This window comes from Giraffa tippelskirchi, chromosome 10 (assembly GCF_054371585.1).
Source record: "Giraffa tippelskirchi isolate mGirTip1 chromosome 10, T2T-mGirTip1v1.2.pri, whole genome shotgun sequence".
Classification (NCBI taxonomy): domain Eukaryota; kingdom Metazoa; phylum Chordata; class Mammalia; order Artiodactyla; family Giraffidae; genus Giraffa; species Giraffa tippelskirchi.
Genome location: NC_137284.1, coordinates 146,041,599 through 146,059,161, shown reverse-complemented (window position 1 = coordinate 146,059,161; position 17,563 = coordinate 146,041,599). Strand labels below are relative to the sequence as shown.

The window sequence follows — 17,563 nt, the reverse complement described above, 5'->3', positions numbered from 1 at the left end:
TCTGCTCCTCGCATGACAGGTCAATGAATCTAAGAGACAGGTGTTGAGGCAAGGAATATGACTGTATTCTGAAAGCCAACTGACTGAGAAGATGGCAGACTAATGTCTCAAAATAACCTTCTTCTTGGGGTCTTGATGCTAAGTTCTTTTATAGAACTAGAGAGAGAAGCATTGAGGAACTGAAGTCAAGAGGCAGAACAGAGGAGGAGAGGTGGTGAGAAAGTAAAGTAAAAAAGACCATCAGTCTTGAAAAACATCTCTGGGAATGGGACTGGGCAGCCTTTGAAAGGGATGTGTTAATATCCTTTTTATAGGTGGGCTGCTACTGCTGCTAAGTCACTTAAGTCGTGTCTGACTCTGTGCGACCCCATAGATGGCAGCCCACCAGGCTCCACTGTCCCTGGGATTCTCCAGGCAAGAATACTGGAGTGGGTTGCCATTTCCTTCTCCAATGCACGAAAGTGAAAAGTGAAAGTGAAGTCGCTCAGTCGTGTCCGACTCCTAGCGACCCCATAGACTGTAGCCTACCAGGCTCCTCCGTCCATGGGATTTTCCAGACAAGAGTACCAGAGTTACAGGTGGGCAGGTTCAGGTTATCTTTCTATCACCTGAACAAAGACACTTTAGTTTAACAGTCAGGCAGAGCGGCAGGGTCCACTGAGGCAGTCCATTATGTATGATTATAATAACAACAGCAATGAAAAGCAAGTCAAAGAATCAGTTTCAACATGGAGTCAGAATTGATTCTTCTCTGAAACATTCAGAGTAACTAAGTAAAGTAAGAGCCACAGGGAAGATACTGTGGTGAATTTAATTTCATATCGAAAGCCCAGCCCATATGAGTATATGTGGAATCTAAAAAAAAAAAAAAAAGGTACAAATGAACTTATCTACAAAACAGAGATAGAGTTACTGATCTAGAAAACAAACTTATAGTTACCAGGGGGTAAAGGGGGGAGGGATAAATTGGAAGATTGGGATTGACATATATACACTATTGTATATAACACAGATAACTAATAAAGACCTACAGTATAGCATAGGTAACTCTACTTAATACTCTGTAATGGCCTATATGGAAAAGAATCTAAAAAAGAGTGGATATATATATAACTGATTCACTTCGGTGTACACCTGAAACTCGTATAACATTGCAAACCAACTATACACCAATACAAACTTTAAAAAAAAAAGAAAACCCAGTCTGTGGGAACCTGTCAGACCACAAATCAGGCCAAGTGAATCAAAGACAACTATATAGTAACAGCTAGAAGGAACCCAGATTTTGCTGGTTTTCGTACCAAAGTACTGTATTTCTAAGACACTGTTCATCAGTCATGAATTACTAACCTGAGAATGCCCATTCATCATTTTGAAGAATTTTTAGTTTGACTACTGAATTCTGTCATTTAAAAAAAAGCGTTATGACTTGTCTGATCAATGACATTCCACTCAGGAGTGTTGGGAGGAAAACTTTTTCCTATTCCAATTTGAATCCAGTCATTGGGTCTTGCACATTAACTGGCAGTAGACAGATTAAAAAGAGAAAGGAAAAAAAAATGAAAAGAGAAAAGAGATTTATTTAGCATGGGTAGGGGGAAGCTTCCAATAATGGAAACCTCCTGGAATTGCCTGAAATCACTTTATATACCTCAATTAACAGAAGGGTTTCTTTTTTAGGACTTCAGTAGAGGGGTATGGTGGAGAAGGAAATGGCAACACACTCCAGTATTCTTGCCTGGAGAATCCCAGGGACGGAGGAGGGCTGCTGTCTATGGGGTCGCACAGAGTTGGACACAACTGACGCGACTTAGCAGCAGCAGCAGAGGGGTACGGAAGGTTCTATCTGGCTTTTTGATGCTAACTGCAACGGATATTCTGTCTCCAGGGCAATTGAGTTAGCAGGAAACTCCCTTGGAAGGGGTTGAAAGATAGATGCATTTTCTGGAGGCCTTTGCTTTACTCAGATTAAGAGAAATTCAGATAAATTTCTTTCTGCATCCTCTGTAGTTCAAATGTTTTCACTTTAATCTTTATACGATGGCTCAGATGGTAAAGACTCTGCCTGCAAATGTGGGAGACCTGGTTTCGATCCCTGGGTTGGGAAGATCTCCTGGCGAAAGGAACGGCTACCCACTCCAGTATTCTGGCCTGGAGAATTCCATGGACAGAAGAGCCTGGTGGGCTACAGTCCATGGGGACCCCAAGAGTCGGACAGACTGAGCAACTTTCACTTTCACTTTTTTCTTTTATACCAACTCTGGGGTCTTAGGGAGTCCCCAGTGAAGGGGAAAAGATCATGTCCAAATATTCAGAGAGGGGAAATCTAGCTGAAGTCCTGGGATCTGTCTAAGCATGCCCGACTGTGACTAATTGCTATCGGAGATTAAGCTGTGTCTGGGGCACCTCTGTTAACAGTTATAGACAGGCAAGAATGTGTCAAGAAGTGGTTCTTCAAAGAGCTCAAAAGAAGGCGAAAAAGCAGGAGAGCAACAATGATTGTTTTTGGAGAAGGTCGGGTGCTGAGAGAGACACTACCCAGCGGTCCTGGCCAGACGGACCTCGATCTGGAGTCTGGGGGCCAGATTTGGGAAACCTTGGGTAGTATTCCGGCTCCAGCTTGTCGGCTGTTTGCTCAGATTACTTCCTGGAGGAGAGTGAGGATAATAATATCTAACTCGTGGAGCTGTAAAGATTCACTGATGCTGAAGTTGAAGCTCCAATACTCTGGCCACCTGATGCTAAGAGCTGACTCACTGGAAAAGACCCTGATGCTGGGAAAGACCGAGGGCAGGAGGAGAAAGGGGCGACAGAGGACGAGATGGTTGGATGGCTTCACCGACTCGATGGACATGGGTTTGGGCAAACTCCAGGAGATGGTGAAGGACAGGGAAGCCTGGCGGGCTGCAGTCCAGGCGGTCACAAAGAGTCGGACTGAGCGACTAAACGACAAACAACAACTAATACCGGAGGCAGGGTGCGGGGCTCAGAGCAGGCGGTCTCTTGGGTCCGTTCTTTCCGGGGATGGGTGGGGTAGAGAACAGAGGGCTCCTCAAGAGGGCTCCCAAGACTCGCGTCATTCGCCGCTTCGTCTGGCTTATAAAAGCTCTGCCAGAGCCCAGAGGTCTTTTTTTTTTTTTTCCTTTTAGTTTCTCTTCTTTCCGAAGAAGCCTCTCGGCGCCCAGCTGGAGAACCCGACCCTCCAGGAGACTGGAGACGAGGGGGCAGCCGTCCAGTGGTCTCCACGGTCGCCGGCAGCCAAGCCCGCACTTGTTGGCTCTCTTTGCACGAAGTGGCCGTCGCGATCGGCTTTGGATCTGACGCAGGGACCGGGGTCGGTGAGATCTGGCCTCTCATCCGAGCTTTTCGGAAACCGAAACCACCGGGCTAGGCTAACGGGCGGCGGATAGCGCACGCTCGCTCGCTGGCCCCGGGCGCGCCCAGCCCGCGCGGCGCCCGCCTCCTGCCCCAGGGACTCTAGTAAGTTTCGATTCTCTCAGCAGCCGAGTTCCGCGCGGAGGTCAGGCCGGTGCAGCGCGCCATGGCGGACCCCGGGGTGTGCAGTTTCATCACCAAGATCCTGTGCGCCCACGGGGGGCGCATGGCCCTGGAAGCACTGCTCCGCGAGATGCAGCTGTCCGAGGCGCAGCTCTGCGAGGTGCTGGAGGAGGCCGGGCCCGACCGCTTCGTGGTGTTGGAGACGGGCGGCAAGGAAGGAGTCACCCGGTCCGTGGTGGCCACCACTCGAGCCCGGGTCTGCCGTCGCAAGTACTGCAACAAACCCTGCGGGAACCTGCACCTCTGCAAGCTCAACCTGCTGGGCCGGTGCCACTATTCTCAGTCGGAGCGGTGAGTGCCCTGAGCGGGAGGGGCGGCTCCCCCGGGTCCTGGCTTTGGGAGGACGGCGGCTGCTGCTCTGGGAGGGGCGCGCCCTCGCTGGGACCGCGCGCCCGATGCCTCTGCCTCGCTTCTCACGGGGCCCGCGCTTCTTCTCTTGGAAATTTCCTCCCCTCCAGAGCCGTCGGGCCTTTCCTCCAATATGGCTAGGGCACTATTGCCCCGGTGAAGACTAGGATGAACTCCCCACTTCCGTAAGGGTCTGTCTGCAATGCGGAAAACCCGGGTTCGATCCCTGGGTCGGGAAGATCCCCTGGAGGAGGGCATGGCAACCCACTCCAGTATTCTTGCCAGGGGAGCCTGGGGGGCTACAGTCCATGGAGTCGCAAAGAGTCGGACACGACTGAGCAACTAACACTTTCGCTTTTCTCGTAAGAATAAAGTTCTTTTGGGCATGCCAGGTTCTAGAGGGTTTGGAGGCAGGTTTGGGAACGATCGAAAATGCCTCCACTCTCTGGAAACTTAAGTCTCTCCCTCTCGGCTACCTTACCCGCTAGGGGTTTTTGTGTGGTCTTCCCAGACCCCCGGGCGCGCCTGGCCCCCGGGATCTGTCTCCATCGCAGCGCCTGCGGGGCTCTGCTTGGCCCTCCATTCCTAGCGCCTGTCTCCCCCTTCTCATTATCCCTTTTCTAATATCTGACTCTAGACCGCTCCATCGGACCAGAATGGTCCTATTCAAGGTTACCAACGATGGGTCCGCTCAGAGGTCCTTCCTCGTGGTCGCCACGGTGGCCTGCACCTTTGGCCAACCTACCTTTTGACCAAACCACTCTTGGGACCACTTTGAGACAGTGATGCAGTATCTCCCTGGCAGCCGCTTCTGTGTTTCCACTTGTTTTGTCTCCTGGATATAGGTGTGCCCCAACGTTTGGGTTAATCCTTTTGATGGACCTTCTTCCACTTCTCTCCCCAAAGCCCTGACTCCAGTGGGTTCAGTTGTCACATCTACAAAGATGGCTCCCTTGTGTACCCCCGTAGGCCTTCAGTAGACTCTAGGTTCTTCATCTCCAGGTGTCTGAGAAGTATCTGCCTCTAAATATCCTGTCAATCTGAGTCAAAACCATTTTCTTTCCCCCAGGGCGGGGTTTCTGACACTCCCCTCAACCTCTTCTTCCTCCTTCACATCACCTTAACCATTAATCAATAAGTCCTTTCACTGATCACTCCTGAGCCTTCCTTATCTATTTCCTACTTTTCAATCTCACTTCTAAATGAATGTCTTGTTGTATTAGTGAGTGATTTTCTCTGACCACAGTCTTTCTCCCTATCTTTCCTATCTGTGCGTACTTCTGCTAAATTGTTTTTCTTGATGTAGCACTTGTCACACTTCCTCCCTCCTTACAAACTTCTAGTGGTGCCTTAGTGTCCAAAATGGTGGTCTTCAAACTCTTCAGCAGGTAAGTATTCACTAAGAACTTTAGATTTCTCACTCCCAATATTTGTGTGATAAAACATACAAGACAGAGGTTGTAAATGGATGAGATTAGATGAGATGATTTTTTTTTTAATTCGTTTAGAGCAAAATTTTCAAAATATGCTCCGTTGTTATTAAAAAGAAATATTTATTATGTTGTGGGGCAACAATTTGAAAGTCTGTTTCTGAGTTTTAGGAAGGTATGAGTTTGGAAGAAGTCATCTAAGTCAGCAACGTATGAAACCAGGAAGGAGGAAAAGAGGGTAGAGATTAAGACAAAAAAAAAAAAAAAAGGAAGGAACATTCTAATGCTCTACCAAATAACAACGGGGATGAAAGGCTTTGTGGTCTTTTCTGTTTTGTTGTGAAAAATTCTTCACCAGTTAGTGCCGGCTTTTAGTTTTAAATACATAGACTTCTTGTCTTTACATTTTTTTTTACTATGAGTATTTTCAACATACACTAAAGTAGAGAAGAGAGAATGATGAACCCCTATGTACCCATAGTTTCAACAGTTTTCAAAGTAAGGCCAGTCTTGGCTCATTTATTCTCCCCTTCCCATCCCCATCCCCAACACCAATGTGTTATTTTAAGCCAAATGCCTGAGATTAGTTGCTTTGTAAATACTCTAGTATCTCCAAAGATGAAGGACTCTATTAATATAACTGCAGTGCAATGTTCACTTTTTTTTAACAATTATAATTTTAATATCATATAATATCCAGATGGTTTTCAAATTTCTCTGACTGCCATATATTTGGACTTGCATTTACAGGGAATAAAACCCGGTCAGACATAATCCATAATTGTTTTAATATGTTGCAATATATCTAATATATTTAGAAACTTAGTTTTATTACACATAGTACGTTTAGAAATTTTAGTTTGTTGCTTTATAATTATTATTCTTTGTTGTTTGAAACATCAAAACTGTTTTAAGTTCATGAGTTGGGTAGTTGAGCTGCACTTTTCTATATTTTAAAAGGGGAATAATATGTTCTATATGAATAATATGGTCTGGAGGAATAATTTAGTTTATGCAAGTTTGGGTGGATTTTCTGGAGAATTCATGAAAGTCTTTTTTCTTTTTTTTAGTTGAGTGATAAAGTCTTATTTCTTAAATGTATTGGTCTAGTCATATTTTAAAATTATTTTTATATCACTTTTGAGTTTGAGGATTAAAAAATTTTATTCCATTAATGTAAATCATGTCCTCATAATAAGGACCATTGGGAGAATTCTTTTTCTTTTGCCTCAAAGCCTAAAAAATATATTTTTTCCCCAAGTATGTTTTAAAATATTCTCCCTTTCTTAGCAACTTATAAAACCTCATCTTCTAAAAGATGAGTTTGACACATCAAACTCATATGGGCTTTCTTTCTGGATTACAGGGTGATGGGCTCTATTGACCAATTGATGCCCATGTTGGGATTAACATTCAGTTCAGTAACTGTTCCCTGTTTGCATGAGGACTGTTTGCCTTTTGCTGGACTTATAAATTTTCCTCTGTATTACTATTATTTATAGATTGGATTTCTCCTATAAATTCTGCAGTTCTGATCTTTTCTTTTAAGTTGCTTTTAGCTAGACATTTTAGTTGATGATAGGGCTTGCTTCATCGTTGGAAAATAGTTTTGGTCCTTTGTTGTGGATATTTCTTTTTGCTTTGCTGAAACATACACCCACACATGGAGTTCTAATCTCAGTTCTGACACAAATAATAGCTACCATTTATTGAACAAATAACTGTGTACCAAGCACTATGATAAGTACTTCGGAGATGGTATCCAAGTTAGTCTCTGTCTTGATTCTTGAGGTAGACGTTATAAACCCCATCTAAATGTTAGGAACTTCCCTGGTGGCTCAAATGGTAAAAAATCTGCCTGAAATGCAGGAGACCCGGATTCGATCCCTGGTCCCTGGAAGATCCCCTGGAGAAGAAAATGTCAACCCACCCCAGTGTTCTTGCCTGGAGAATCACATGGCAGAGGAGCCTGCAGGGCTACAGTCCGTGGGGTCGCAGAGTCAGACACGACTGAGTGACTAACAGCTTCAGTTTCAGTTTAATGTAAGGAAATTCAGGCCTAGAGCTGTTTAGAATTTTACCAAAGGTCACATAGCAGATAGCTGACAAAGTTAGTGTTGAACTCAGATCTACATAACTTCTTTTTTTTAAAAAAAATATTTATTTATTTACTTGACTGCAGTGGGTCTTAGTTGCGGCTTTCAGGATCTTAGTTGCCTGACCAAGGATCAAACCCAGGCCCCCTGTATTGGGAGCACAGAGTCTTAGCCATTTGACCACCAGGGCAGTCCCCTGTAGGACTTAGCTACGGGCATTGTCAAGCAGCTGTAGGAAGTGTGATCTTTCATTAATTCAGGTTCAAGATATTTTTTTGTAAGCATGGTTTCTGTTTAACTGTTTAAAGCAGGCTCTCTGAGTGCCTTCAACCAGCTTCGCGGTTTCTGCTGCTGTGGGTGTATCCTCTGGGCTCTTCCTGTTTGTATGACTTTCCTGTTTGCGTAATTGAAACTTTGGGTGGGGGTGGGTAGATAGGAAGAGAATGAATCGATTATCTCATAAATTAAAAAAAAAAGCAAACAATAGTATAACAAGCATCAGAGTCTATATATTATGAGTATATCACAAAAGCTACACTATATAAAACAATATATAGTATAATAAGCTTATAATTCACCTCTCAGAATAAATATTTACATTTTTCATTTTTGCTTCTTTTATTTTATAATAAAATAAAAACCATAACGTGCCTAAAGTTATTGTTTTTTTCTCTTCCTTTGTCTCATTTACCTCTTTCCCCAGAAACCACCTCAGTCGTGATTTTGGTGTGTGTCCATGATTTTAAAATTTCCTCTCCTCTATGTTTTTATTCATATACAACATGTAGTGTTGCTTTATGTGTTTTAGAATTTTTACGCAGTGTTATGTTTTGAAGATCAATTCATGCTGTTATAAGGATCTAGTTTATTCATCTTAACAGCTGTATAGCATTTCATCATATGATTTGTACCTATTCCCACAATAATGGACATTTAGAATATTTCTAATTTTTTGCTACAAAGAAGCGTGCTGCCAAGAGGATACTTGTCTCTTGGTGCTCATGGCAAAAGCTTCTCCAAAGTATATCACTGTGCTATGCTGTACTTAGTTGCTCAGTCGTGCCAGACTCTGTTACCCCATGGACTGTAGCCCACCAGGCTCCTCTGTCCATGGGACTCTCCAGGCAAGGATACTGGAGAGGGTAGCCATGCCCTCCTCCAGGGGATCTTCCCAACGCAGGGATTGAACCCAGGTCTCCTGCATGTCTGGTGTATTCTTTACTGTCTGAGTCACCACAGAAGCCCATTAGGAAATGGAATTTCTGGGTTCAGTGTTTGCTTCACCTTTTGCAGATTCTGACAAATCAATGTAATAAAAGTATTTTTACCTTGAAAGTGTTAGCCCTTCAGTTGTGTCCAACTCTTTGTGACCCCATGGACTGTAGCCTACCAGGCTCCACAGTCCATGAAATTTTCCAGGCAAGAATACTGGAGTGGGTTGCCATTCCCATCTTCAGGGGAATCTTTCTGACTCAGGGATCGAACCTGGGTCTCCTGCATTGCAGGTAGATTCTTTACCATCTGAACCATGGGGCTAGTTTACATCTTCATATTTGGTAGTCTCACTTTCCTGATTTTATAGACAATTAGCACTTGGTATTATCAGACTTTTTCTTTTCTTTTCCTTTTAACTTTTTGACTGCAGCATGTGAGATCTTAGTTCCCTGACCAGGCGTTGAATGTGCGACCCCTGCAGTGGAAGCACAGAGTCTTAACTGCTGGACTGCCAGAGAAGTCTCTCTTTATTTCTTTTCTTTTTAACTTTTGACTGTACCTCAAAGCATGTGAGATCTTAGTTCCCTGACCAGGGACTGAACCGCTGCCCAGACTTTGCATTTGTGCTAATCTGAAGGGTATACAATCGTATCATTATTTTAATTTTAAAAATATTTTCTTATGAAAGTTTTTAACATGTGTTATCTATTTGTTTATGACACTATATACATACAATGAAAATCTGTGTACCCACAAATCTGGTTCAGAAATAAAATATTACACAGTTAAAAGCCCCAGAATTCTCACTTTTGATCAGTTCAGTCCAATCGCTCAGTCGTGTCCGACTCTTGGTGACCCCATGGACTGCAGCACGCCAGGCTTCTCTGTCCATCACCAACTTCCGGAGCTTGCTCAAACTCATGTCCGTTGAGTCGGTGATGCCATGAGATGGTTGGATGGCATCATCTTTGATTATCTCCCCCAGTTTAGAGGTGATAACTAGTGATAAACATAACAGCTTTAAGTATGATTGACTAATAAACATTGTGCATATTTAGGGTGTACAATGTAGTATTTTGATATATGTATACATTGTGTAGTGATTCCCTCAGTCAAGCTGATTAACCTATTTATCACCTCATCTATTTACCCCCATTTTAAAAAAGTTTGTTTATTTATTTATTTGGCTGCGCTGGGGTCTTAGTTGCAGCACGTGGGTCTTAGATCTTCATTGTGACGTTCGGACTCTTAGTTGTGGCATGAGGGATCTAGTTTCTTAACCAGGGCCCCGTAAGTTGAGAGTGGGAAGTCTTAGCCACTGAGGCCACTTCTCAATAGGGAAGTCCTATTTACCCCCATTTTTTTTAAATGATGAGAGCATTTAATAACAACTCTCTTAGCAAGAATCAAGTAAGCGATATTTATTATCAACTGTGGTCACCATGTTGTACCTTAGAGATCCAGAACTTCTTCATCTTATAGGTGAAAGTTTGTACCCTTTGACCGACGTCCCTCCTCCTCCACTCAAATCCCTGACAGCTACCATTCTACTCTCATATTTGATGTGTGTGACTTAGATTCCGTGTATAAGTGAGATCGTGTAGTTTTTGTCTTTCTGTGCCTGGCTTATTTCATCTAGCGTAAGGTCTTTTAGGTTTATACATGTCACAAATGGCAGTTTCCTTGTTTTTATGACTGAATGACGTTTCATTTTACACATCTAAACCACATTTTCTTTATCCATGCATCTGGGGATGCACGCTCAGGTTGTTTCCATGTCTTGGCTGTTGTGAATAATGCAGCGATCAGCTTGGGAGTGCAGATATTTCTTCGAGATACTGATTTCATTTCCTTTGGATATACACCCAGCAGTGAGATTGCTGGATCATATGTTGTTCTATTTTTAATTTTTTGAGGAACTCTATTCTGTTTTCCATAATGGCCATACCAGTTTACAATCCCACAACACGGTTCTGCGTTTGATATTTATTTTTCCCCACATGTTTATTATCTTTCTACACATGTATTTATTTCTAAGCAATATGTAGGATTGTTTTGCCTGTTTTCAAGGCTGTAGATTACATCAGTGATCAGGTATGCAAATATTTGCCTTATTTCGTCTTGTTTGCACAGCTTAATGTTTGAGACTCACTCCTGCTAACAAAGCCCTGTTTCTATACCACCTTGCGACCTGGGCAAGACAAATTTCTGCCCTGTGCCCTCTGCTGTAGGGTCCTAGTTCTAGCCCAGGTGTATACATACTCACCTTTTGAGGAGTCTGTGCAGTTAAGGAATCGTGCTCATCTAGACCCTGTGGCCTCCCTCCAGGGCCCTCCTCCTCCCCCTCATCGTTCTAGACTATGCTGTGGGTTCCCAGAACCCTAGAATTCTCAAGCCCATTTCCAGGCCCTAAGTGGGCCTCTGCCCTCGGTCTTCTGACATGTGGAAGGAATCTGGATGTACAGGCTGGCATGTTCATTGCCTCTGTCTGATGGCACTAGCAATGTGGAATAGAGCCTGATGGGGAGAAGAGAAGTGATGGGCTGGAGGTGGGAGCCAGGGCTGACTTTCTTCATTCTACTGTTACTATATTCTATCACAGAACTCAAAGGAGTCTGAGTGTTCTAAATTTGAACTTGGCCTTCCAGGTCATTATGAAAGTGCGTTTGTCAGGATAGGAAGAGAGAACATATTTTATTAAACCATTTCTTAGCTTGATTAATTACGTCTAAGTGTTTAGGTACTTGAGTCCTGGATTGGAAAGAGTCCCTGGAGAAGGAAATGGCAACCCACCCCAGTATTGTTGCCTGGGAAATCCTGTGGACTGAGGAACCTGGCAGGCTAGAGTCTGTGGGGTCACAAAAGAGTCAGACATGACTTAGCAACTAAACAGCGACAACAACACGGGCCTCCAAACCCCATCATTTTAAGAGAGGGACTGCTCTAGTTCTTTCTTTTATAAACAATTGCTTTCTTTTGTACAAACGTACACGATTTATGTATCAATTTTCTTGTTATTAAAATATAGGTTGTTTTCAGTTTTTTGTTGTTATAAACTAATAATTTGGAATATCTTTCTTTGTGTACACATGGAAGAGTTACCTAAGTATCTAGTAGTGGAATTCCCCTGCTTAAGTTTTAAGGGCCAATACCAAATCTCCAGGTGTGCATACCAAGTTTTAGTCCTACCAGAAAAATATGAACGTTCCTTTGTTTCATATCCTTGCCAGTTGATGTCATCAACCTTTTACAAATTGTGCCAATACAAGGAATGTGAAGTTGTTCCTCATTATGGTTTCAACTGTTTATATATTGTTAGTCTCTAGCACTTTTAAGTCATACTGCTTGTTTTAAAATTTATTTTTAAAAATTTTTATACAATTTTTAAAAATTTCTTTCCATTTATAGTTGTTACAAAATATTGGCCCTGTTCCCCATTTTGTACAATATATCCTTGAGCCTATCTTACACCTAATAGTTTGTATCTCCCACTGCTACATTTCTCCTCCCCTTACCCCTACTGGAAACCACTAGTTTGTTCTCTCTATATCTGTAAGTCTGCTTCTTTTTGTTATATTCACTGTTTGTTGTATTTTTTTGGATTTTATATATGCGATATCGTACAGTACTTTTCTTTCTCTGTCTGACTTATTTCACTTAGTGTAAAGTCCTCCAAGTCCTTCTGTGTTTCTGCAAATGGCATAATTTTGTTCTTTTTTATGGCTGAGTAGTATTCCACTGTGGTATTCTAAAGTATACTACATCTTCTTTATCTGTCTATCTGTTGATGGACTCTTTGGTTGCTTCCATAACTTGGCAATTGTAAATAGTGCTTCTATGAATACCAGGGTATGTATCCTTTTAAATTAGTGTTTTTGCTTTTTTCAGATATATACCCAGTAGTGGAATTAATGGATTATGTGGTAGTTTTATTTTTAGTTTTCTGATAGACCTCCATACTCTTCTCCACAATGGTTGCACCAATGTACATTCCCACCAACAGTGTATGAGGGTTCCATTTTCTCCACATCCTTGCCAACATTTGTTATTTGTGTTCTTTTTGATGATAACCATTCTGACAGGTGTGAAGTGCTATTTCATTGTGATTTTGATCTGCATTTCCCTGATAATTAGTGATGCTGAGGATTTTTTCATGTGTTTGTTGGCTATCTGTATTTCCTTTTTGGAAAAATGTCTATTCAGTTCTGTCCATTTTTAAATTGTTTGATTTTGTTTTGATGTTGAGTTGTTTGAGCTGTTTATATATGTTGGATATTATGTACTTTGGCTATTAATCCCTTATTGGTCATAGCGTTTGCAAATATTCTCTCCTATTCTGTAGGTTCTCTTTTCATTTTGTCGATGGTTTCCTTTGCTGTGCAAAATCTTTTCAGTTTAATTAGGTCCCATTTGTTTCTTTTTGCATTTATTCCCTTTGCTTCAAGAGACAGATCCAAGAAAAATATTGCTATGGCCTAATGCTTGTTGTTTAAGTTTATCTTATGTGATGTCTGATTCTTGGCAGTTGTTTCTTATTTGCATTGCTTTTTTTCTGTCTTCTTAGCCATCTATTTTTGCCTGTAATTGCTTTTATTGTATTTTATTTTTTATTGTAAACTGTACAGTTCAATGTAAGTACATTCATGATGTTGTGCAACCATCTCCACTTTCTGGTTCCAGAACATTTTCATTATCCCAAAAAGAAACCCCACACCCATCCATGGGCACACCTCATTCTTTCCTCTTCACAGCCTCTGGTAACCTCTAATCCACTTTCTGTTTGCATGGATTTGACTGTTTTGGAAGTTTCCTGTAAATGGAATCATACAATATTTTTCCTATTGTATCTGGCTTCTTTCACTTAGCATAATGTCTTCAAAGTTTGCCATTTACTTCTGCATGTTGCATGTCTTTTGTGGGGCTATATACTCAGGAGGAATCTCCCTGGAAGTTCCCTTTGTTACTAACTGTGCTCTGTCCATGGAGTCTTCCTGAAATTTTAAATAAGTGACAAAAAAAAGTAGTTGATAACAAAATATTTTCTGCTTTTTACTTAATGTAGAGGTGACAGAATTAAACATTTAAGGTAAGTATAGATTTGTTTACACAAAAAGATTCTAATTTGATTACTGCTCCTGACCACATTTATTTCCAAACTGGTATCTGTGACCTTTGGGCTTCTCTGGTAGCTCAGACGGTAAAGAATCCACCTGCAATGCAGGAGTCCTGGGTTCAATCCCTGGGTTGGGAAGATCTCCTGGGGAAGGGAATGGCTATCCACTCCAGCATTTTTGCCTGGGGAATCCCATGGACAGAAGAGCCTGGCTAGCTTACAGTCCTTGGGGTGACAAAGAATCAGCGATCTTTACCTACAGACTACTTTAGAATTGGCAAGGTCCCAAGAGGGTTTTAGAAAAGGAATAAAAGAAGAACTTCAGATCTCAAGTCCAGTGAGAAATCAATTTAACCAAATTGGGGCACAAAAGTTGGACTCAGTTTGGGAGAAGAAAGTGGAGACCTCATTCATGATCTTTGAATGCTTCCTCACTGAGAAGAAATTTTTAATACGTTTCAGACCTAGGACTTACCTGGCGGTCCAATGTTTAGGACTCCAGGCTTCCTCTGCAAGGGGGGCCGGTTTGATCCCCGATCAGGGAACTAAGATCCCACATGCCACACAGTACCTCCTGCTCTTTACTGTCTTCACTTGCTATGCTTTTTCTCGGTCCTGATGTGGACTTAGGGCAATGATGCCAAACTTGCGCTGTACATTGGAATCACTTGAGGAATCATTTAAAGATCCTGGTGCCCAGATCCTACCCCTGGACATTCTGATTTAATTGGTGTAGGGTATGACTTGGGCATCGAGGTTTTTTAAAAGGCCACGGGTGGTTCTAGTGGGTGGCAGAGTTTGAGAACCCCGCTAATTAAAAGGACCAGAGAAATAGGTCAACCTAGGGAGCCTGTCTACAGTGTTGTGGCACCTGTACTGTTTGCCTTACTTTTGGTACAATTATAGATTACAATCAGTTCCTCCACCCAGCACCTCTCTGGGAACCTTGGACATCTGCACCTGGGGCTCACCACAGTCAGCAGTCGGGGGGTGCCTCTTCTTTGCACGCAGTATACTCTGGGTAACAGTTGTGGTTAAAGCAGACCAGTTTCTTCGGCTCCACCCTTTCCCTTCCCGCACACTGTTCCTTAGACTGCTCCTGTGTTCTCCGCTGGTCCATTCTGGTTTTCCCCCATCTGACTAGGGGTTCCAGATTTGGTAAATCATTCCTGCCTCTAGTAACCGGCAATCGAATCTCAAACGTCAGAGGTACAGTCATATAGAGAATAGGAGTCTCATGACTTGGATACTTTTCAGGGTTGGTTTGATTGATGCCATTTTATTCTGTAGACTAATGTTCCCTAGATTTTTATTTTTCACAGGTCTTGGCTTCTTTCTTGCTTGGCTGGCATTGTGGCGAGCTATTTCCTGTGTTCTATACAAACTGACTAGCTCTTTGATTCTGTCCATCCTCCCCCCATGAGGTGTTGGGGAGCGGAGCAAGTGAAAGGAAGAGGTATTTTGATACAAACAATTGTTGAAAGACAAGACTCTCTAGAGAAGGACATGTGGACACAGTGGAGGAAGGAGAGATTGGGATGGATTGAGAGAAGCACTGACTTATATACACGACCACGTGTAAATTCGATAGCTAGTGGGAAGCTGCTGTATAACACAGGGAGCTCAGCTCAGGGCTCTCTGATGGCTTACAGGAGTGGGATGGGAGGGAGGCTCAAGAAGGAGGGGGTATATGTATGCATGTGGCTGATTCACGCTGTTGTACAGCAGAAACTAACACAACATTGTAAAGCAATTGTATTCCAATTAAAAATAAAAAAACAAACTGGGGCTCCCCTGGTGGCTCAGTAGTAAAGAGCAGGCGATAAGGGTTTGATCCCTGGTCTGGGAAGATCCCACATGCCTCGGAGCAGCTAAGTCCGTGTGCCTCAGCTATTGAGCCTGTGCTCTAGAGCCCATGAGCTGCAACTACTGAAGCCTGGACTCTCTAGAGTCTGTCTGTGCTCCACAGCAAGAGAAGCCACCACCTTAAGACGCCTTCGCCCCCACAACTATAGAGTGGCTTCTGTTCACCACAACTAGAGAAAAGCGCTCGCAGTAATGAAGACCTAGCACAGCCAAAAAAATAAAATAAAGAGAGAGAGAAATAAAATTACTTGAAAAAATAAAAATAAACTAAAACCAAGACTCTCCCTAAGGTTATCTCTTTCTTATTGATCTGGTTGTGGAGCCTAGGGTTGACCCTATGTTTACTGACTTGTGAAGTGCCAGAGCTCACACGTGTGAATATCTAGTTCAGGAACCTAGCTTAGAATTTCATCCAACAGGCCCAACCAGCAACTCCCAGCCCTGACTGCACACTGAAATTATCTGGGATCCCACCTCCTGTCAAATTAAATAACTGTCTCTGAGGGTGTGGCCAGGCTTAGGTATTTCTCAGCACTGCCCAGCTGGTTATTATGTGTAGCTAGGGATGAGAACTTCTCTGCAGGCTAGACCTCATCTGTGGTTGGGGGAGCACTTACTTCCAGGGTTAAAATAACCTTTCATTCCATGGCTGGAAGAAAAGAATGAAAAGATCATTTGTTTTTAGGCTTTTGGCTTGAGATTCCTGAGAGAACTTCTTGCCTCTCCCAAGGCCATCTTCGCTCTTTTTAGAAGAGTTATCATTTCCTATCCCAACTCATGCTGTTTGAAGTTTATCTGCTCCAAGGGCAGGCAGCCTTCTGCAAATGCTTGTTTCCCCCTGGGCAGTTCATAAGGGCTTGTGGGTGAGCTCGTTTCTGTGCTGGGAGGTGGGGAGTCCCATGACTGTGAGTCAACCCTTTGTTGGAGAAGGTCATCTTGCACATGCTTATCCAGGTGTGCTCTTTGGTCCAGCAGCGTTAGCATCACCTAGGAGCTTGTGAGAAATGTACACTCAGCCCACATCCCAGACCTCCTGATCAGGAACTCTGGGGGTGGTGTCTAGCAATCTGTGTTCTAACAAACCTTCTCAATGATTCTGATGTGAGCTAGAAAGTTGAGACTCACCCCGTAGGTCTGGGACGGGGCCTGAGAATTTGCATTTCTGACAACCTCCTAGGTGATGCTGGTTGGAAGACTTCACTTTGAGAACCTCTGGTTTTGAGAAACCCAAGAGGCCTTGGGAGATTTTCACACTGTTTCCTGGCTAAAGCCAGTATTAGGGACCTGGAACTGAGACAGAGTGATCAGAAGAAAGTGAGAAGGAAGATTCTGCATCTTAAACCTAAACATGACCTCCATCAAGCCCTGACCATGACAGGTTTGGCTGAAGGTTGACTCAATCAGCTGCTGAACTTGTCTCCTTGATGCTAATCATCAGAAACAGTTTCTTTCCTTTTTTTTAAAAATAATTTATTAAATGTTCATGTTTGCTTGATGAAGTACTAGACATAGCCTTTATGGATCTGGGAATTGCCATAGAAAATAGACTAGCATAGGTGAGCATGCTCAGTTGTGTCTGACTCTTTGTGACCCCATGGACTGTAGCCCAGCAGGCTCCTCTGTCCATGGGATTTCCCAGGCAAGAATACTGGAGTGCGTTGCCATTTCCTATTCCAGGGGATATTCCTAACCCAGGGAGTGAACCCTCGCCTGTTGAGTCTCCTGCGTTGGCAGGAAGATTCTTCACCAAATGGCACCACCTGGGAAGCCCGAAATAGTTTCATTTTTTCTTTTGGCCTCACTGCGATGCATGCAGGATCTTAGTTTACCGAGCAGTAGTAGAATCCCAGGGACGGCGGAGCCTGGTGGGCTGCCGTCTATGGGGTCGCACAGAGTCGGACGCGACTGAAGCGACTTAGCAGCAGCAGCAGTTGAAC

The 17,563-nt window shown here is 43.2% G+C and overlaps 1 protein-coding gene and 1 long non-coding RNA gene across 4 annotated transcripts in view; one reads left to right on the top strand and one right to left on the bottom strand.

The window, feature by feature from the left end:
• Positions 1-3,505: 3,505 nt before the first annotated feature.
• Positions 3,506-17,563, top strand: part of ZC3HAV1 (zinc finger CCCH-type containing, antiviral 1) — a 47,580-nt gene continuing 33,522 nt past the window's right edge. For all 3 annotated transcript variants that reach the window (XM_081533121.1, XM_081533123.1, XM_081533122.1), the window contains exon 1: positions 3,506-3,849. In XM_081533121.1, the coding sequence (XP_081389247.1) occupies positions 3,542-3,849 (308 nt within the window). In that variant the 5' untranslated portion in view covers positions 3,506-3,541. The remainder of the gene's footprint in view (positions 3,850-17,563) is intronic.
• On the bottom strand, positions 8,197-11,001 carry LOC145523104 (uncharacterized). Its single transcript, XR_014066348.1, has 2 exons — positions 10,914-11,001; positions 8,197-9,646 (listed from the first exon to the last, which is right to left on the bottom strand). It is a non-coding gene; the product is annotated as an uncharacterized LOC145523104 (long non-coding RNA).